The 22,944-nt window shown below is 41.9% G+C and overlaps 1 protein-coding gene across 1 annotated transcript in view; it reads right to left on the bottom strand.

Moving 5' to 3' along the window:
• METTL24 (methyltransferase like 24) overlaps positions 1-22,944 on the bottom strand; it is a 201,550-nt gene that overhangs the window by 125,610 nt on the left and 52,996 nt on the right. Inside the window, exon 2 of the mRNA XM_006879042.1 lies at positions 14,075-14,173. Within this exon, the coding sequence (XP_006879104.1) occupies positions 14,075-14,173 (99 nt within the window). The remainder of the gene's footprint in view (positions 1-14,074; positions 14,174-22,944) is intronic.

Here is a 22,944-nt window from a genome sequence, read left to right as displayed (position 1 = left end):
CATTAAGCAAATAAACTTGGCAAAGGATTCTGCCTTATATGAAGACAGGTACGATTTACACACTCAGCGGTTCTTAAGCTGAAAGAACTGAAGAAAGAAAAAAAATATTACAGCCTTGAGTCGCAATAGTGAATGTTTCTGTGGGCAAAATACTGAGTGATGCAGGAGAACCAAAAGAAGATTGAAGGATACAGAGTCACTAAAGCAACAAGCTCTGGTTGATGCTTAACCATTTCAGAAGGTAGCATTTGATCAAAAGCTGATCGTACTGAAGGAAGACATCCACTTAAGGCACTGGCAGAAAACAAAGCTCCAAGAATTAACAAAATACAAATTGAGGTATTCAACAGTGGGAGCCCTGGATGTACTCACTCATCTATGCCAAGAAACTCAGAAAAGAGTTACCTGGCTCCCCAGCAAGAAGGGATCTGTTTTGTACCCAGAGAGACAGAAAAGAGGCAGGAAAGAAGAGAGTGCATAAATCTATGAATAAATGTAACTCAGATTACGTGTAGTGTGATCCTTCAACCCCTCCTGTACCCCAGCCTAATCCTTCCCCTGGTTAATCACTAAGCATTTCAAAATTATTCAATAAACCATAGCATTAAAGAATCTTAATTTGTGATCTATAACCTCTGGGATAGCTGACCTGATAGTATATAACTGGAAGCTGCCTTTCACCAACGTAATTTCCCACATGGCAAAACTCATCAATATTTCTTATACCTTCATATGGACTGCTAATTGTCTGCCACCAAGGGCCAAATTGAAGTGACAACCAATTATTAATGGGGAAATATATATATATATATATATATATATAGTTACTTTTTCTGCTGGTAAAATGATCTCTAACTCAATTAAATTACAGATATTGATATGCCTCAATTTTCCACACAGAATAAGATAAGGACCATTTCATTTGACCAAGAACTAGTGGTATTAAACAAAGAAATCCAAGCAGCCCTACAGGCATTGACCAAAAACAAGGGACTGGAAATTGGACCAAATACCAACTGAAATGTCTTATCTAATACATGAAGTACTAAAAGTGCTCACTTTTTTATGGCAAGAAACTTGGAAAGCAGCTACCTGGCCAACTGACTCCAACAGACCCTACTTGTACCCATTCCAAAGAAAGGTGACCTGGTAGAAGGTGGGAAATAACAAGCAATATCATTACTACCACATTCAAGTAAACTTTCCTGAATTTAAAAAAATGGTTTCAGTGGTACATTAACATGGAATTGCTGAAAGTCAAGCTGGATTCAGAAGAAGGGAGAGAGTGAGGAAAGTAATTCCTCACATCAGGTGGTTCTTGGTCGAAAGCAGCGCATACCAGAAAGATATTTGCCTATATTTTACTTACTATTCAAAACATTCAATTGTGTGAATAACAAACTATGGATAACATTGCAAAGACTAGGAATGCCAGAACACATCATTTTGTTCATGTGGAACTTACACATATAGACCAAAAAGCAGTTGTCCACAAAGAACAAGGGGCCAGAGCATGGTTTAAAATCAGGAAAGGTGTGCATCAGGGCTGTCCTTTTCCATCAAATGTAAGTCTGTAAACTGAGCAAATGACTCAAGAAGCTGGACTACTAAGGAAGAATTAACCATCAGGACTAGAGGAAGACTAATTAACATCTCATTAACATATGCAGATGACATAACTTTGTTGAAAGCAAAGAGGGTTGGAAGCAGTTGTGGTGCTGGAGAAGAGTATTGAACATATTACGGATTCCCAAAAGAACAAACAAGTCTATCCTGGAGAAAGCAAAGCCAAGCTGCTCTTAAGAGGTCAGGATTGTGAAACTCTATCCCACATACTTTGAGCATGTGGCCAGGAGGGTCCAGTCCTTGAAGAGTGTTATCATGCCTGGAAGGGTAGAGGGACAGTGCAAGAGAGAAAGACCCATGATGAGATAGATTCACACAGTAACTGTGGCAATGGGGGAAGGTATGTGAGAGACAGTGAGACTGGCTCAGGACAGGGCAGACTTCAGAGTTATTATTGTACATAAGGTTGTAATGAGTTGCAGGTAACTTGATGGCACAAAACTACCTCAATTTAAAGAAAACCAAAACACACATAAATGGACAAGTAAAAAACATCATGGAAATGGAAAAATATTCAAATTATCAAGAATTTAATTTTTCTTGGATCCACAAATAGTACTCACAGAAGCAGCAGTCAAAAAATTAGACAATATATTGCTGTGCAGAAATCTGCAAAGGATCTCTTTATTAAAAGGCAAAGACGAAAAAAAGTAAAAGGCAAAAATGTCACTTTGAGAACTCGGGAGCACCTGACCTAAGCCATAGTCTTTTCAGTTATTTCAGATGCTTGACTGTGAACATAGAGGACCAAAGAAGGACTGATGCCTTTGGATTATGTTGTTGGGAAGGAATATTAAATACCTCGTGGACTAATGAGGAATAAACAAATCTGTCTAGGAAGATATGCAGCCAGATTGCTCTGTAGATGTGAGGATGTGTAGACCTTGTCTCATATACTTTACGAATGTTATCAGGAGAGGCCTGGAGAAGCACATGATGCTTAATAACACACAGGACAAGGGGAGGGAAAGACACACCCTCAATGAAATGGATTGACTAGTAGCTGCAACAGCAGACTCAAACACAGCTATTGTGAGCGTGGCTCAGGACCAGGTAGTGTTTTGTTCTATCATAGATAGTGTCCCCGGGAGTTAGAAGTGACTCAATGGCATCTAACAGCAACATTTTGCACAGCCAAGGCTATGGAATGAAAGAAAACAAGTTCAGTTGCCAGGGTATTTTCCTCACCAGCTACAGTAAGTCAACAATACCAACTGACTGTCATCAAGTTGACTCCAAATCACAGGGACTCTACAGGAAAGAGTAGAGCTGCTCTGCAAGGCATCCAAGGTGGTGATCTTTACGCCTCTGACATATCTTTCTTCAGCTGGTGGCTGACGGGTTCAAAGTGCTGACTTTTCAGTTAGCAGCTGAACAAATCTTCAAAAATCACATGATTATCAGAATGCTTCACAAAGGTCTATAGCATCACAGACAACAGAATATTCACAAAGGTCTGTATAACGTCACAGACAACAGAATACTCCAGACACAAAAGATGTTCTGAGGTTCATGATCATAACGTTTCTTGGTAAATATAATATTGAGTTCTCTTTGAGGGATGCTTGGAAGGTGGTGGTGTAACCAAGCTGCCATTCTGATCATATGTAACAGGCCCCACCTCCAAAGAAAAAAGAAAGAACAAGGAAATGGTGCTTGGCTTTGAGGGGCTCCATTCAGAGAACAATAATGAAGTAGATGGTAAAGAATCAACTAACGAAAAATCCTCAGCCCTGCCTGTCACCCAGGACGCTGACTGCTGTGAACAGAAAAGTGACCCTAGAAAAATACCCTGTTTCCCTAACCACCATATCTCCTATCTGTACAAAGAGATACAACACCAAGTTTCTGCACTCAGATCAACAAGGTCGATCTTTCTGGGGGTCAGGAGTAGCTGGCACTGTTCTCACCCAGTACACTGTTGCCTATAAACTAACTGAATTGCTACAGAAGGCCCTTGCTGTTGAGTCTGTGCTCAAGGTCAAAACTATGCCTGCCACCCTGTATACTTCATAGCTTGTGCCTTTGAAACCAACGGGGTAGACCTCTCAGGGATTCCCTGTGAGTCTGTTTGCTCCCTCTCTGGCTGGCACTGAGAACTGTCTGAGGCAGCTGTGTACCAGGAAGCAGGCATCTTGAGTGGAGAACACACCCACAGACAACATGCTACAGGAGCGGGCCGTGATAGCAATGAGACAGCCTTCTCTGGGGGCTCATTTGGAGTGTTCCAGCATCTCATCAACCTGGATGTGTTGGCTGCAAGCCTACTGCCAATTGTTATGGCAGGCCAGTGCAATAAAGCCTTCTGTGGCTCAGAAACTCCAAAACAAAGGGGCCAGAACTTCCCAGGAGTCAGCTTAAGTCTGTTTGCTCCTCCTTCAGGCTGGTGTTGAAGACTACTGGCTGAAGCCACTACATACTAAGGAGCAGGCACAGTCAGCATGCGACGGAGAAGGCTCTGACCACAACATGGCAGACCTCTGTGGGGGCTTACTGGCATGTGAAAGCCCCTCCTGCAAGTCCGCTGGGAGTTGCTGCAGAAGGGGCCTGTAGTGGAGTCCAACAGCAACAGAACAGTTCTGGGCGTGCATTGGGAGTGTAACTATTCCTCCCCCAGTTGGTAACTACATGGCAGCTGGACAGATACAAGCTCTTAAGAAAGTTCCCTACAGAGGAGGCAGGAGGTGGGACACCTAGGTAGAGACTGCTCCCCAAACCACCACAGCACCATGGGGACTCTGAAACCAACAAGCCATCTATATAAGGTCTTCCTGGGGAGAGCCAGCCAGTATTCTCCTAAAATAGGAGAAAATCTGTGCTTCCTCTGAATGCCAGCTCGGATATAAGCAGCCCCCATAGAATAAGGAAAACAACCTGAGGGAAAATTGGAAGCCGATACCTGGCTCTAAAGGGAGTCCACTGGGTGGGGGTTAGCTGTGGGAAAACATGATGGTAGAAACAACAAAAGGAAGGTAGGAATGCAGAGAGGGTGCCGCATGTCCTGATGAACAGGTTGGTCAGTGCATGGGATCAAGTCTTGAGTGGCGGTGTCCACTGTGGAAAGACTGACCACAGTACACACTCTGGCATGTTTAGGAGAAAGTGAAAGTTGAAAAGGTACATCTAGAATTTTCAAATTTTACTTAAACCAAAGAGGGAGGAAGCTGAAGTTCTCACAGAGTCAGAAAGGAAATGACGCAAAGGATGAAGACTCAGTTAATCAAAGAGTTTCTTGTAGAAAGTAGTGTTGGCAAAACCACTAAGCACTAAAGGATATTGATGAAGTTCATATCTCACTCATTCAGTCGTTGTCATTAAGTTGAAATCAACTCATAGTGACCTTTGTTGTTGTTTGCTGTTATGTGCCGTCGAGTCGCTTGCGACTCATAGCGACCCTATGTACAACAACCCTAAACTCCGCTCTGTCCTGTGCCAGTCGCACTGTCTCTGACACTCCCATTCCAATTATCCCAGTCACTGAATCAATCCACCTCATAGAGGGCCTTCTTCTCCTGCGCCGTCCCTCCACCCTCCCAAACATGATGTCCCTCTCTAAGGACCGGTCTCTCCTCACAACATGTCCAAAGTATGTTAGACCGAGCCTCAGAATCCTTGCCTCCAAGGAGCCACCCGGTTTAACCCTTTCCAGGACAAATCTGTTTGAGTTTTTAGGAGGCTGTACATTGCAAGGGAGTAGATTTTCCGTCTTTCTCCTGCAGCAGCACTGGTGGATTCAGACTACCAGAGAGATACCATCTGTGGCTTAGCAGTGCAACTCCCTAAAAACTACTCTAGCAGAGCTCCCTAGAAGTGTTATCTAAGTATAACCAAATAATGAACTAAGGGAAGGCACAGAAAGAGAGAGAAAAGAAACAAGTAAAACAATTGAAAAACAAAAAGGTGATTAAAAAAAAAGACAGTAAAACGGAAATGTCCAATAATTGAAATGAGAAACACAATAAAAAATTTATTAATTCATTTTTTTCCTTAGGAAAACATCCTAGTCTTGCCCAAATCCTAACAAATACATTCTCACAATCAGCTGTGAATGTGGGCATTTACACAGGAAAGCTTAAAACCCTAATTGTTCATTCTTACCCTGTCAACTCAGTATCTTTCTATTTCTCCATCCTTAACTGCTGTTGCAAAGGAGGGTGGGGGAGGGGGACAAACCATAATAGAGAATTAAATGAAATATTTTCCTCAAACAACCAGAGCAGAATGCATTTATTTACCGGGCCCTCAACATGTTAATTTGTACTCATCTACTCTTCTCCCACAGATAAATGGAAATCATACTTCTGCCTGCTCACTTCCTAATTCCCACCCTCCACCCATCCAAGGGAGGAGAAGATACTAATCTAATTAGTCAGAACTTATTCACTGGCCTTGTTTTTACTACTGGATAGGTTATTGTGCTTTGTAGACTTTAAGTCTAGTGTTGATTTTATCATAAACTCAGGGCAACCTCATGGTCAAGGGTATGTATATTGCCATCCCCAAGATCAGTTGAAGATCAGACCAGGCCTTTCTTCCCAGTCCGTCTTAATGAAAATTCTGCTGTTATCTGTTCAAGCTTCTTAAAAACACAAAAGCCTCCACTGACACAAGAGTGGTGGCTGCATATGAGAAACACTGGCTGAGAACTGAGCCTAGGTCTTTTCTTGGAGGGTGAGAATTCTACACTGAACCACACCCATCTCCATTGGACCTTAGACACCAGCTTCTTTGTTATTGGCAGCAATTATGTTCCATGGCTTAACCTGCAGCAGGCAGTCCCCTAAGCCAGGGCTGTTCTGAGGAACTCCAAAGCATACCTGGCCTCAACTCCTGAGCCATTTGCTGTAGGGCAGCTTCCTGGGATATTTTTATTAAAGTGCTGATTCCCATTTGCTACTTTTTATTTGCACTTCTCTCTAAGCACCTCCGTTCTAGTGGTCCAAAACATGGACATGCACAGATTCCTCTTTAGTTCCATCTTGTTGTTATGTGCCGTTAAAAAGCCTGCAATTCATAGTGGCCCTGTGTACAACAGCTCTGAACCCTGTCCTACCCTAAGCTAGTCTCACTGACACACTGAAACCTATTGCCTCAATTATTGTGTCACTCCATCTCATCCGGGATCTTCCTCTCCTGCACTGTCCCTCCGCCTTTCCAAGCATGATATCCTTTTCCAAGGACTGATCTCTTCTGTCCACATGTATGTGAGACAGAGCTTCAAAATCTTTGTCTCCAAAGAATAACTTGGTTTCACCTTCTCAGAGATAGACCTATTGATTCCCTTGGTGGTCCATGGTATATTTAATAGTCTTCTCCAGAACCACAACTCAAAGGTATTACATCTTCTGCTGTTATCCTTAGCCAATGTCAGCTCTCTAATGCATAGCAAATAATTGTAAAAACCATGGCCTTTATCAGGCACAACTTAGTCTCTAGACTGACATCATTGTTCCTCAGCACTCTGGAGAGAGCCCTGACAGCAAACTCCCCCATTGCAATTCATCTTTAGATTTCCTGGTCTTTTGATTTTTGCTGGTGCCAAGAGTGTTGATTGTGGGGCCAAACAAGCTGAAACTGTTTACAACTTCAGTCTCTTCTTCATCCATCATGGTGCTGCCAACTGGGCCAGTGGTGAGAATCTTTGTCTTCTTGATATTAAGTTTCAATGCATGTTGAAGACTACAGTCCTTGACCTTCTACAGCAAATGCTTCAGGTCCTTTTCCATTTCGGTAAGTGTGGTTGTGTCATCTGCATGGTTGTTGATGAGTCTTCCTCCAATCCTGATGCCACATTCCTTCTCATAAAGCTCAGCCTCCTGAATGATTGGTTCTGAATATAGATCTGAAAGGTATGGAGACAGGACACATTCCCAATGCTCTCTTTTCCTAAATTTGAACCCGCAGTGTTTCCTTGCTCTTTTCTGATGACTGCCTCCTTCCTGGTCCAAGTATAGATTTCACATGAGCACAATCAAGTGTTCTGGAATTCCCATTCTTCTCAAAGTTAGCCACAACTTGTGATCTACACAGTCTGTTCTAGCACCATCAAATTCTAATTCTAGCCTCTCTTGTAGTATTTCCCAAAGTGTAATCCACCTGTACAAAAATCACCTAGAAGGCCTATCTCATCTGATCTCAGAAGCTAAGCAGGATGCACACCCATGTTTATCGCGGCTTTGTTCACAATAGCAAGGAGTTGGAAACAACCTAAGTGTCCATCAAGAAACAAATGGATAGAGAAGCTGTGGTATATTCCCACAATGGAATACAATGCTGCATTGAAAAACAAGGAACTCATACAATATTATTTAAAATGGGTGACCCTGGAGGACATTATGCTGAGTGAAATATTTCAGTCAGAAAATGACAAATACTGCATGGTGCCACTGTTGTAAAACAGGACTGACCTTGGGCTTGGGGGAGACTGAGAACGATGGGTTGAATAGTGTATACTGCACTGAAACAGATGAGGGAGAAAACGGTTTAAAAGGTGATTAGGTATTTTTGTCATGACAGGAGTCCAGAATGAAGGCTGTATAGTGGAGCAGACCTGGGGAGAGCGACTGTAAAACAATAGGGGAACTTTTCTTTTACTTTTCAAAGAGAAGAGTGTACTGCGGGGAAGGGGTGGGCAGGGAGAAAAGTGCAACAATGAACGAATGGAAATCCAAAGTCTTTGTAAATTTCATTAAAATCAATTAAAAAAATTTAAAAAATATCTAGTAATGACATGTCAGATAAGGAACTTATATTTAAAATTTATAAAATACTTGAGCACCACAACAAGATAAAGATAAATAACCCAATTAAAAAATGGGCATAGGATATGAACAAACATTTCACAAAAGAACACATTCAGATAGCCAACAAATACATGAAGAAATGCTCAAAATCCCTAGCTCTTAGAGAGATGCAAATAAAAACAACTACAATATATCATCTCACCCCAGTAAGAATAGCAAAATTTAACAAAGCAGCAAACAACAAATGCTGGTGAGGTTGCAGAGAAACTTGAATCCTTATTCACTGTTGGTGGGAGTGTAAAATGGTGCAGCCACTATGGAAGGCTGTATGATGCTTTCTCAAAAAGTTGCAAATACAAATACCATTTGACTCAGTAATTCCTCTACTGGAATAACCCTAAAGAAACCATAACTGCCACCTAGGCAGATATATGCACACCCATATTTATTGTGGCTTTGTTCACAATAGCAAAGAGTTGGAAACAACCTAAGTGTCCATCAACAAATGAATGGACACAGAAGCTCCGGTATATTCACACAATGGAATACTACACAGCATTGAAAAACAAGGAACTCGTGAAATATTATTCAAAATGGGTAAACCTGGAAAACATTATGCTGAGTGAAATACCTCAGCCACAAAGGGACAAATAGTGCAAAGTGCCACTGTTGTAGAATGGGACTGACATCAGGGTTAGAGTAAGACTGAGAAAAATTGGATAAATTATGTATACTGCATTGAAACAGATGAGGGAAAAGAACAGTTTAATAGTGATATATGATTGGATATTATCATTATGACAAGAGTCCAGAATGAAGGTTGCATAGTGGAGCATACTTGGGCCGGGGCGGGGGTGGGCATTATTTATCAATGAAGGAATTTTTTTTTACTTTTCAAAGAGAAGAGCTAACGGGGGGCGGGGAGAAAGGGTAGGCAGGGAGAAAAATGCAACAATGAATGAGTGGAAATCCAAAATATTGTAAATGTTCATATAAAAAAATTTTTTTAAAAACCCAAACAATACCATCTCCATGAGTCAGGTAAGTATTATTGCCAAAGGTTGGAGCTTTGAGGTCCACCTGCTCTTCCTTTGCCAATATTGGGGTTTATTCTTTTAAAAATGGTACGTTAGGTATTTTTCTCTTATTTCACAGATTTTATCTCACACAATAAAAGGCATTCTTTTCCATCTGTCCCTCTGATAATGTTCCCCTCCCTCTCCTTCAAAAACAAAACATGGAAATTTGTCAATACTTAACTCTTCATTAACCACCTCACTGAGGGTCATTAGCTTGTGAGAGCAACTAGGAGAATGTAGTAAAATTCTGCTCCTAAAAATTAATTAAATATTGATTTTTCTTCAAACTTCCTTGTTAAGATTTATGACCAGGATGCAAATAAATTCTCTCTAAGTAAAATTAAGTGAGGGGAGCAACCCCTAGTCAAACTCCAACTCAAGTGATTATGTTCTCCCTTTTAGTTCTCCTTGTAATTTTGGCCTTCTTAAGCAAACTGGGCCTACACAAAGGAATATAAACCAGAGGAAAACATATTTTCTGAAAAACAAGACAGTTTTTTAAAAAAATCCCAACCAGTTTATCATTTAACGTAAAGGGATTGACTTAACTTTCATCTCATTTTGTATTCTAAAAGCTTGAATGGCATTTCTGCCAAACTATAAGTAGAATCTGGCAAAGGGAGCTTTCAGAATTTGGGGACTTTGGGCAAGAATCACTTCAGTGATCAAATGTATATTTTTGCAGCACCATTATTTTAAGAGGCTCAAGGGCAGAGTTGTATTTTCATCACTTTTCTCCAGTTCTCTGTGTGTGGTGTGTGTGTGTGTGTGTGTGTGTGTGTGTGTGTGTGTGTGCAGGCAGGCTGATAGATGAGTAGATAGAGATACAGATTTTAAATCATTTTTCTTTTTTGAAACAACAACTGTTGCTTAGATTAATTCTGTACACCAAGGCATGCTTCCTGGGGGCATATGGTTTGGGGGTTGTCATAAAAAGCTGCAACTGGAGCCTTCTCTTAGAACAGAGCTCTATGTTTATGATTTAACTGTTTCTTGTTGGCAGCAGACAGTGTATTATTGACTCCAGAAGTCCAAGATTGTAATCCTAGTCTTTCATATTGGAATACAATAGTACCAAGTTAAACTGGCTTTGATGGTCTGCATACGCTACCCAAACATCTTGGTACAGCTGCTGGTGTTTCATCAAAAATGCAAGGCCAAAAAAAAAAAAAAAAAATGCAAGGCCCCAGCCAGTGCCATTGGGGGCACAGTCCCTTTGCAGTCTGATGCCACACTGCCCTGTGCTCTATGCTTGTTCCCGTCTCCTCCAGCCTGGGGAGCCTTCCCCTATCCATCTGTCCTCTCTGCTAGAGAGCACAGAACTCTCTTGTACCCCAGCTGTTTATGAAAATGTGGCTTAGGGGTGGGAATCAGATCTGATATCCCAGTGCCTAGCACAGTGCCAACTGTAGTCTGAGTACTCAGCAAATGTGTGATGAATTGAGGAATTAATCAATCAGTGAGGATATTTCAAATGTTGGGCTATATTCAAGCCATGAAAGAGTAGAATTCGCTCTACTGCTTTCGGGAGTTTTTGGTGTTTCAGAATTTTTTTTTCTATTGCCGCTTATGACTAAGTCCTGCTGAGAATTTTAAGTAACAATGACTCTAGTATTCTGCCAATTTTGCAGGTTTACACTGTCAAGATGAGTTCTAAATAAAGCACAAGTCACAAAAGCAGCTAAAAATCTCTCATTCCATAGAGGAAAAGATGATGGGCTTCCACCTCCTGACCCCTGTGCACAAAAAGCACACAAAATCGAAACAACTATGAGATATCATCTCATTCAAGTAAGAAAAGCAAAATTCAACAGAACAGCAAACAACAAATGCAGCGAGGTTATGGAGAAACTGGAACCCTTATTCACTGTTGGTGGAAGTGTAAAATGATGCAACCACTGTGGAAGGCGGTGTGGCACTTTCTCAAAAAGGTGCAAATAGAGATACCATTTGACCCAATAATTCTACTACCTGGAATATACCCTAAAGAAACCATAAACGCCACTCAAGCAGATATATGCATACCCATGTTTACATTTGTTCACAATAGCAAGGAGCTGGAACAACCTAAGTGCCCATCAACAAATGAATGGATAGAGAAGCTATGGTATATTCACACATTGGAATACTACACTGCTTTGAAAAACAAAGAACTTATGAAATATTATACTAAATGGGTGACTCTGGAGGACATTATGCTGAGTGAAATATCTCAGTCACAAAAGGACAAATACTGCAAAGTGCTACTGTTGTAAAATGGGACTGACATCAAGGTTGGGGGTAGACTGAGAAAGATGGGATAAATTACATATACTGCATTGAAACAGATGAAGGAAAAGTATTTAAAACGGATGTGTGATTAGGTATTATTGTCACGACAGGAGCCTAGAATGAAGGCTGCATACTGGAGAGGACTTGGGGGGAGGATTATATAACAATGAAAGAACTTTTAGTTTTCAAAGAGAAGAGTGAACTGGGGGGGAGGAGGAGATTGGGCAGGGAGAAAAGTACAACAATGAATGAAAGGAAATCCAAAGTCTCTGTAAACTTTCATTGAAATTAATAATAATAATCATTCAAAAAGAACACAAAAGCACAATGATTCACCTGGATAAACGAGCCCTAGTGGTGCTGTGGGTTAAGTGTTGGGCTGCTAACCATAAGCTCTGAAGTTTGAATTCATCAGCCACATCAGAGAAGATGTAGCTGTCTGGTTCTGCGAGCCTTAGAAACCTACTTGAGGTCAGGGGTTTGATTTTATTTAGTTACCTGGATAAAATGACCCAAATGTTAAGACTGTTGTGGTCTTTTGAACTTTATCTCATTTTATCCATAAGGCAAAGATCCTTTCAATGAACTCCAACAATCAAATTGCAAGTATTGTACTCATCGAGCTGAAAAATAGTTCTATAACCATATCTTTATCTGCCTTCCCAGCTAGTTGGAGGATGGAGACTAACTCACCTGTTTCTGGCATTTAGTAGGTGTTCAAAAACACTTGGTTACTAGCAATCATATAACAACAACACTCTCAACACAATCCAAGCTTACAAAACTAGAAAAGACTTTAGAAATTTAAAATAATTTCTGCTTTTTCAAGACCATAATAGTGAGAGCCAGAGAAACAAAATAAACTACCCCAGGGTTACAACATCAGACTACATCAAAGGATGCTTTATTTTCTCTTTTAGAAGTTTTTCAGCCTATAATTCACAAGAAAGATCCAAGAAGGGTTTGAAATTGGAATGACCCTTTCATGCTTCAAGAGTTTCTTCTAGATAAATATGCCTTTTATCATTTATAAAGTATTAACTTGAAATACATATAAACTAGAATTTGGGATTCCAGTTTATAGTACTTATTTTTGAGTGGAGTCTATAGTTCTCAAATTCAATTAATCAATTTAGCCCTTTTTACTTTTCTCTGGGACCTTCAAGGGCCTTTCTAAAGTCACAGTGAAGAGGTCCAGCTTTGCCTCCTTCATGTAAAAAATTCAAACTATAGAATAACAGATCTATAGAGATTAAAATTTCAGCATTTTAATTAAGCCTGTAAAAGTCTACCAAATTAATTTGCAGTAGCAAAATAAGATGAAATTATATAAAGCAGAGGGACCAATTTATCATCCCATTACTCATGATTTATTCAACAAGTTTCTATTTTCTGCCCCCCACCCCAAACTAGCCTCCCACAGAGCTAGAAATACCTTCTCTCCCATGGATGGAAAACAGGGTTTGCTGACACTGGAGTCTGGGAGGAGAAGAGCTAGTGCCATGCCAGACTCACAAGGGTGTTTTCCAAAACCAGCCTTTGCTAGGCTCACAGCCTCCGTTCCTAATCAACTAACACCTCTCAAGCTTAGGAATAAGTGTGCCTTGGTCCTTAATTTCCTCTTATGTCTCTTTCTCTCTCTCCTCCCAAGACCCAGCAACTTAAGAATGGAAGCTCCTGACTAATGTGTCAAGAGCCATGGACCCTTCTTAATGGACGGCCACTCTGCCTGCTTGGGGGCACTGACAGGCTGGCAGGGCGGTGCAGGGGCTGCCACCGCGTGTTAAGTCACTAATCAAGGCTGGCGCTCAGCAATGATGGAAAAGGCTCTAAGGCCAGGCAGCCTTTGGATTCACTAACTCCTCTCTGCACTGCCTGCTAAGTCTCCTCTGCTCTCTCGCCTGTGCTCTCCTGCCTGCCACACACATCTTTAGCAGAAAAGAGAGAAAGGCAGATTCAGTCAAACCCAAAATTGAGCCTGAGCCTCCAGATGATGCCTTTTATTTTGTTCCATGCTTGACTGCCTACTCACAGGGACAAATCTGTTGCTTCAGATGATTTTTTTTTTCCAAAGCAATTTTCTAAAGCGGATCATTAAAACACTGGGGATGAATCATTAGAACATTTCAGGATGGTGGAAGCTTGGAAAGATGAAGTAGCTAATGCAAAAGGAAGGCGTCTTATCGCCTCCGAGTGAAAGGTTACATTTCAAGCAGCAAGACTTCAGAAACTAAGTTGCTGTCAGGAGTCCTGGAGAAAACCCTTCCACCCACATCCCTGACAAAATCCTTTTTAAAGAAGAGCAGTCAGCATCTTTTATAACATCTCAAACCCCATTTGAGCCTGAAAGCCAACCTGAGTGGTACTGATATATCTCAGGAACCTCGAGGCTTCTTCATCCAGGGACTGAGCAGGACCTGCCCAAGGCTGAAGATCTATGTGCCACCGAGGACCCTGCGAGAGACATAAAGCACACGTTGGTGTCTGAGTAAATGAGGCGCTTCCCAGGGGACTAGGAAGGGCAGAGATTATCAGATGGAGGGCTGCAGGGCTGCATTAACCACCACCAACCAAAACAAACAGTGCTGCACGGAGACATCAGGGAGCTGGTTTGGAGTTACTGTTATTAAGGGCACATCAATGAGAGACAAATGAAAGTCCGGCTACCAGGCACGAGATTACAAAAGGCTCGAGGGACATCTGACTCTGCACTTCTGATCAAAGGCAAACTCTACTTGATCCCATGCAATTGGCTCTTAACTGTAGCTTTATATTACATGATTCAGCTTCCCATTCAGAAGAAAACCTGCCTTATCTGCTATGATTTCCAAAGCTTAGACCTTTAGAAACACGGGGTCCCTAAGGGCCAGTGCTGGTTTTTGTGGCACCATAATCCTGAGTCTTCTTCATTGGGGCGAGGGGTGCAGGTTAGGAGAGACTGTGTCTCATTCTGAGCTCAGGGAGAAGGGGCAGCGCCACCTGCTGTTTCAAACCTCACAGCGCGCCAAGCCCCTGGGGCCAGGGACCTGTGGGGCAAGGAAATCTTAGCTCTCAGGATATACTGAAGGGAAGTTCTATGAGACAGCACGCATCTTTCAGCAGAGGATGTGAGGTGCACCCAGAGCAAAGTGATTAGGATAAACCCAGAGTCCTCTTTGCAGCACAGATAAGGCGGATGGAGGGTTAGGAGAGGGAAAGGGCAAGAATGAGACACCTTCGGTTAAAAGGAAGCAATGCATAAGTAAAGGCCTTGCAGGGTTCAGAGTTCCTCACTTGCACTCTCATGAGGGCCAGCTTGTCACTACTTGAAACTCACTGGAAGGTTCCCCATGATTCTAAGGGGAGGGTATGACTCCTGCTACAGGATGAGGAGGGGCTGGGGAAGGCAGTGTCAAACTCAGAGCTGGCACGGCGGCTGTCATCAGGGCAGATCTGGCTTATCACTTATGGCCAATAAGAGGGGTGGGGGAGGGCTCTGTGGACAAAATGAAAGGACCATGTATGTACATTGCTCTTCAGTTGCGACTGATGCCAGGAATTGCCTGGCACCAAAAAAACCTAAACAGGTTAGTCCTAACATGATGTCATAGAAGCATGATTTGCTTCATATGAGATGACCTAGATGGCTTGGGGCCAAATACAGAGCAGAGGGGATTTGGGGAGCAGGCAGGTTAGTGTGAAGCTGGGTGTCTGAGTGTGGGCAAGAAGCATACCCTTTAGTGTGAAGGTCTGAGAGAAATGAAATGTGGTGTCAGTGAGAGTGCATCCTTCCAGTGCTAGGCTTCCATCACTGCAGAGCCCCTACAGCATTCTGTCAGGTCTGTACCACCAAAGTAGTAACAGAGAACCATGTAGACCTTCCACATATAAAGGGCCTTCTGATCTCCATAGACTACCTATTCTCAGGATTTCCTAAAACAAGATCAGCTTCAAGGGCTGTAACCTACACTATCTCACAGGGCTCCACACTTAAAACAGTCCTCCTGTCTCTGTCTTGACATCTCTAAATTCTTTACTACTTTTTGGACAAAATCCAGATCAAGCCATTGCCATTGAGTGGATTCTGACCCATGTCACACTTCCATTGAGTTTTTACAGCTGTAAATAAGTCTTCACGGGAGTGGACTGCCTCATCCTTCTTCCACAGATTAATAGGTTCAGTCAACCTTTTGGTTAGAAGTTCAACTACACTACCTAATAGTATTACACTATCTGCATTTTCATTTTTTCACTGAGCAGGACAGATCATGTATCAGGGCCTCCCATCAGGGGCATCCTTTCTGGGAGAGCAGCTCCCTCTTATGTTGTTGTTGTTGTTGTTATGTGCCGTCAGTCGCCTGCGACTCATAGCGACCCTATGTACAACAGCCCTAAACTCCGCTCTGTCCTGTGCCAATCGCACTGTCTCTGACACTCCCATCCCAATTATCCCAGTCACCGAATCAATCCACCTCATAGAGGGCCTTCCTCTCCTGCGCTGTCCCTCCACCCTCCCAAGCATGATGTCCCTCTCCAAGGACCGGTCTCTCCTCACAACATGTCCAAAGTATGTTAGACGGAGCCTCAGAATCCTTGCCTCCAAGGAGCCACCCGGTTTAACCCTTTCCAGGACAAATCTGTTTGAGTTTTTAGGAGGCTGTACATTGCAAGGGAGTAGATTTTCCATCTTTCTCCTGCAGCAGCACTGGTGGATTCAGACTACCAGAGAGATACCGTCTCTTATCACTGTCCTTATTCTGTAAAAATGAACCAGCAGAGGTCCTAGTGGGAAACAGTGAGCCTGAAAACATTAAATAACCCTATCTCCCTAGTTATGGCTTCCACTTCTTTCTTTTGTCCTTCTCTGAATTGGATGTCAATTACAATTGGGTCAAATGATATTTATTGAGCATTAGCTGCTCTGTGCCAGGCACTGGTAATTGCTGATATGAAAAAGACAAACAAAATCCCAGACTCTCCCAAGAGGCACTCATCAGGGTGTGTGTGTGTGTGTGTGTGTGTGTGTGTGTGTGTGTGTGTGTGTAAATCATTTTGATAGAGAAACACCGGAGAGCATCATTCTTTACTGTAAACAATTCTGAAATCATAAATTACAAACACATGTAAAACAAGCACCTCCTAGTTTTGCTTGGCCGGGTTTCTTTTTGCATCGAATCAACAGAGCGCTTTCCCAGGTTATGTTGACAAGCAGGGCAGTCACAGCGATGATTCGTGAAAGCTGCTGGGTTTAAAATTGCACACATAACTGTCATGGGCTTACAGGTCCCCCGGCACTGAGCCCAGGAGCCTCTTAGTGAGGATCAAGTGCACATGGCATGGATTTTCTCTATCAGGTTAGCAATGTTTTTTATGCATCGGGCCAAACAATGAATAGTTTAGGCTAAACACCTACTTAACCAAATGGGCCTGTATTTCTATTAAACTGCATTTATAGAGAGAAGAGCCAGGTAGATGTGGCCCAAGTACTGTAGTTTGCTGACCCCTGCTTTATGTAAAGAGAGATCTGGTGGCCTAGTGGAAAGACGTTGTGCTACAATCCCAAAGGCATGCAGTTTGAGGCCACTCATGTAAAGACTGTTAGAGATTTATATTTGATTTTCATTGGGAGGTAGAGTGACCTAAAAGAATGTAAGTACATTAAATAACGCAAGAGAGATTGAGTAAGCCATCTACATTGTTACCAGCTTGGTCATTGGGGTGTGCCAGGTGGCTTGGGCAAAGTGTTGTAAGTCAGAGACAGTAAGTTTGTCTCAGGACAGAGCAGGGTTCAGAGCTGTTGTACATAGGGTACCTATGAGTCGCAAGCCACTCGACAGCACATAACAACATGGTTATAATCTTGTTTGGGAATGAGCTGTCTTTGTTCTGTTAATAAAACGGTATGTTTTTAGTTAATTGCTTTTTGAGATATGAAAGAGATAAGAAGAGATGAAACACGTAAGATAAAGAAGCAAGATAGCATAAGAGAAAAGCCAAGAGAAATGGAGACCTCCAAGGACCCAGGGAGAAGACGCTCAGAAGAGCGAGGACCTTCCTCAGGCACTGAAAGAGAAAGACAGCTCTTCACTCAGAGTAGGCACGTTGAAGTCAGATATTTCGCCTCCTGAACAGTGAAAAAAACAAAAAGCCATCCACTTATAGTATTGCTGTTACAGAAACACTAGCTATCTACTATTGTTGTCAAGTGCCCTTACAGTGACCCTGTGAACAAAAGTGGAAACCTTGCTCTATCCTATGGACTATAAAGGTGCAGGAAACCAACGAGGAAGCAATGCAGTGTCCAGGGCTGCATAGAACCCTGACAGAGCATAAGTGTGAAGAAGCAAGGAGTGATTTTTAGAACCAAGGGAGGGTAACTGTATGGAAGGGACCTCGAACAGAAGCTGTGGCTTTAATAGAGAAACATAGTCCTATTATGTTCCCTAGTCTAACTTTCCCCCAACCAACATTTCTCCTATTCCCATTGGCCAAACCAAATCCAAAGGGCAGGGACTTACTGGTCTCCAAGGATCTGCCCCTCCGGGGTGGAAGGGCAAACTAAGATCTGCATAGTATGTTTATTGAAAGAGGCAGTGAGATGTGACCAGAGATTCATTCATTCATTCAGTGGGCATTTATGCCTCAGGTCAGACTTTGTTACAGTTTAATAAAGGAAACATCTGCCCAGACAATGACACAAAATGATGTACTATGGGAGGACTAACAAAAAACTATATAGGTTAAAGAGGGGAACAAGATCTGAATGTCATTCAAAAAGAAAGGCAAGAATTAGGAATGCAGATTGTTGGAAGCAGCCGCTGCTTGTGGAAGCCCAAAGGTAGATCAAGGGTCTTTCCAACATTATTGACGTGACATCCTGGACAAAGTAGAGCATTTGACTTGGGCTAACACACAAAGCTAGCTTCATGGATCAGTCAGTAGACAGGTGAAATCATTGAACTATCTTAAAAGCTCCACAAACAGGGGCTTTCGTGCAAGCTAATATGGCTCGTTTCGGAGTGCTGACCAAGGGGAAGCTAACCACAGCTGCTGGAACAGAGGATGACAAATTTAGAGGAGCCTCAGATGGGGGTATAATAGAAACACACGGCAAGAAGACACCCTCTGAAGCACGCTGGTTTAATGCTCTCGTTTAGCTGTTTAAAAAACATTTCACATAAAGCAGTGTTCTTATTGCAATCACTCCAACAGCAGTTCATGATTATTTCCCCATGGAAACCACTAGCTTTTATAATCTCTTTCAATTATCATTTGACTTAATTCTCTACCGCACATATCAACATTTGCCCTTCCACAATACCAACAAAGTTCTCTCTGAGTACCTTAAAACATCAAAGACAGGTTTAGTAGAAAATGGCCAAAAACGTCTGTAGCATTCTTTAATTTTCTCCTCTTAGCATTATTATCTTACCTCCCAACAATCACCTAAATGCTAGGTACCTTACATGCCTGTACCCACGTGCTCCAAATACCAAGGGATTGGCTGTACAATGCTGCTTCTATCACTCCCAGGAAGAAGGAATGTGGATTCTCAGTCTACCAGACATAAAGCAGCAACTTAACCAAGGCCACAGCCTTGGAGGATCAGCCTCTCTTCCATAGGACTGAACCAAAATATTAAATGGAGCATTACAATATGTCACCACAGAGAACGAACCAAGCCCAGAGCCTCCACAGGCAGGGGCATGTCTCTCCCAGCTAACTAGATGCCTTGTGTTGATTCCAACTGATGGTGGACCCCATGTGTGTCAGAATAGAACTGTAGGGTTTTCAATGGTTGATTTCTTGGAAGGGGGTGCCTCTGGGTAGATTGAACCCCCATCTTTTTTATCAGCAGTTGAGCACACTCCACCCAGAGACTCCTCCTTTGAAATCTACAGTTCCCTAAAGATCAGGCCTCTCAGCTAAAGTACCCCTTTCTACGAATGACAAGCCTATTTCTGGGGTAGTGGGGGGTTTTGATAGCCAAGAAAAGGAAGTAGTGACCTTTTTTGCTCGATACTTAGTCTTGGAAAACTAAACCACTTTCTAATGAAAGACAAATGTTTCACTCATACAGGTGGAGAAAATCTAAAAGTTAGCGTGAAGGCGAGCAGAAGATGATATACAGACTTAGCTCATGCTGTTGGGGGCTGTACGGACGTCTGAGATTCACCTTTTCAAAGGCAGTCACTGAATCATTTCTGGCCAGTGTGTGGAGGTATGAAAATGACTCAAAAAGACGGCAACAAGTAAAGCTGGAGACCTCAGATGGTTTTTATCACTTATGATTTCAAGATTATATTTTGTTTCCTGGAAAAATAAGTTATTCTCCCAAACTGTAAATTATGGAATTCTAAATTCTCAGGCTTTTCTATTAAAAGATAAAGTCAAACGAATGGGATCCTTCAAAATTTTCTGCTACAAGCCAATACTTATGCACATAATAAATTAATTCAAAACTACAGCCTTAAGCTAAAATGGTAGCATTTAAAAAAAAAAAAAAGGATAAAAACCAGAACCATTCATGACCTAGAAAAGAGAGCCATCTACTTTTTTTTTAAATGTCCTTTGTCCTAAAATTTGAAATAACAGCTTTTTTTCTTCACAGGTACCTTCTCCACCTCCACAAATGGCCACACACACAAGTCCATGAAGAAATATCAAACCAAGAATGGTGCTACTGTTGGCCTGAAAAGCAATTATTTGTAAAAGCATTCTTATTTCTATTTTTTCCTTTTAAAAGACACACATTTAAATAAGCCAAAAGAAAGTATCTAATGGCTCACTCCTCTGTGTTTGAATGCTATGGTTCTTTTTAGGATGAAATAAATTATAGCAAGAATAACCTAAATGATTAATTCCATCACGAAAGAAAGGTGGTAGAAAATTTGAGACAGTTTGATAAAATTTTAATCCTTCTAAATTTACATTCCTGCAAAGATCCTGGGAGGGTTTAGATCCAGCAGTTTCCTCTGCTGGGAGAGATGGAGGACAATTGGTTCTCTGCATAACAATTGTGCCCATGGAGCAGAAGAAAGTAATCAGTTCTTGACTAAAATGAAACAGCCCTCTGAGAATGTGTTGATGTTGGCTAAGCCTAAGCTTTCTGGGTGAAGCAAGTTCAAAACAAGTTAAGAGATATTTGTTTAGTAGTTCTGCTGCAATTTTTACTAATTAAGAGCATCTGTAAATGAACAGACACTGAAATTGCCTCTGTCTTTCTAGAAGGAGAAAGGGGGTTGTGGGAGTTGTTGGGGGCGGGGGGAAGGATACAAAATGAAGTCTGGACAGAAGATAAATCTGTCCACAGCTAAGACTGTATGAGCACCAGCCCCTCCATTACTGGGATGGTTTTAGCTAACTGTAGTTTAGGCTCTAACTCAACGTGACCAGGGGCTTTGAGCATTTTCCAGGGTGGGAGGTCACATGCCTCCCCCTCAACAGTCTTTTGGAATTGGTTGTTTCCTCAGAGTTAGCCCTGTCTCACAATAGTAGGATTATACATTTTAAGGTCAAATTTTACATGTAGGGACTTCAAGAAAGAAAAAAAAAATCAGTATAAAAGAAATCTATGTCAGTTCCAGGTGTGACAGAATAAGCACCTTCCACCTTGTCTCACCACAGAATGAATAAAGCTTGAGCAGAAAGCACAAAAGAGCTATCTGTGGAATCTGGAAAGTAAACAGGAGCAAGCAGATTTGGCAGGAAGAGAAGAAGTACCATAAAAATACATTCAAAGTACCATAAAGCCTCAGTGAATTTACTGCTAGGAGGTTTTCTGTAATATCCCCTGGCCTGGACTCAAGGCAACCAGACACCAGGAAGAGGAGACAGGATGCTGAGAAAGAGTTCCAGAAGTCTTCTTGTTTAGATTCAAGAGCAGACCAAATCAATCTCCTAACAACCCTCTAGCCCAAAGGAGAATGACCCAATGGGTTTTGAAGGCTGTAATCTTTACAGAAGCAGCTGGTAGGTTTGAACCACCAACCTTTTGTTTAGTAGTTGAGTACTGTAACCACTGTGACACATGAACAGAGGAGGGATCTCCTGAAGCTCAAAATGAATGAGGGGAATCCTCCTCTTTTCCCTTTGCTTTCTTTCTATGTTCTTGGACTCCACCCCTCGGACAATCCTACTGTGGTGATGGAAACAACAGAGGAATCTACAGGCACCTAAAATTCCAGTGAAGGGAATGAAAGTTTCCTCTTTAATCAGAAGCTGTGGCCCTAACAGGATGGAGTAAAAATGCCACTGATTTTTCTTTTTTTAAAAATGTCTCTCTGCACTCTCAGCCTGTACTGAGAGACAGTTAAATGAAGTATACAGAAAGCATGTTGATGAGAGGAGTAACCAGAGCCCAAGGTATGTAGCCAAAGGGTCAAAGTCACAAGGAACTAGAAGGTCCTGGGGAATTCATGCAGAAGAAGGAGGGCAGGCAAATGACCCTATAAAGTTGTTTGTGAAGTCTTAGCTGCACTCCTGAACTGTACATGCATTTAGCATGGTCTGATCTCAGCATAACAAGGAGAATGAGCTAACAGGTCCGAGACTGGTACAACATGCAACCAGACAAATCTGAGCAGCACTGTAAAGCCTTCAAAAATAGAACTCATGTGCATGTCACTAATTAGTTGGAACTTGTAGCCTGAACTCAATCAGGTCAACTGCCTATTTTTTTTTTGCTCCACAAATTGCTGTCTGTCAGATACTCCTAAACATTCAGATTAAGACAGACTAGGAAGAAGGATTGGCCATCCACTTCTGAAATAGCAGGCCTCTGAAAACCCTATGTACAACACACGTAGACGAACAGAAAGGGCAACCTAGGTAGAACTTTCAAGCATGGAATAACAAAGGAAGAGGAACAGTTGTAAGCAGACACTAGTGATTGGAACATGGAATGTGAGAACCATGAACGTAGGAAAATTAGAAATCGTTAAAAAAGAAATGGAACGTATAAATATTGACATACTAGGCATTGGAGGGATGAGATGGACTGGCATGGATCATTTTGACTCACATGATCATATGATATATTATTCTGGAGATGAAAAGGTGAGGAAAAATGGAATTGCTTTCATAGTTACAAAAGAAATTTCGAGATCCATCTTGAAGTACAACATTGTGAGTGATAGGATTATATCCATACGCTTACAGGGAAGTCCAGTGAACACCACTATCATTCAGATATATGCACTAACAACCAGAGCCAAAGAAGAAGAAATAGATGATTTCTACCAACT

The sequence above is a fragment of the Elephantulus edwardii genome, unplaced genomic scaffold (genome assembly GCF_000299155.1).
Source record: "Elephantulus edwardii isolate Elephantulus edwardi_28Jun2011 unplaced genomic scaffold, EleEdw1.0 scaffold00002, whole genome shotgun sequence".
In the NCBI taxonomy this organism is placed as follows: domain Eukaryota; kingdom Metazoa; phylum Chordata; class Mammalia; order Macroscelidea; family Macroscelididae; genus Elephantulus; species Elephantulus edwardii.
This window is presented reverse-complemented; position numbering and strand designations above follow the sequence as displayed.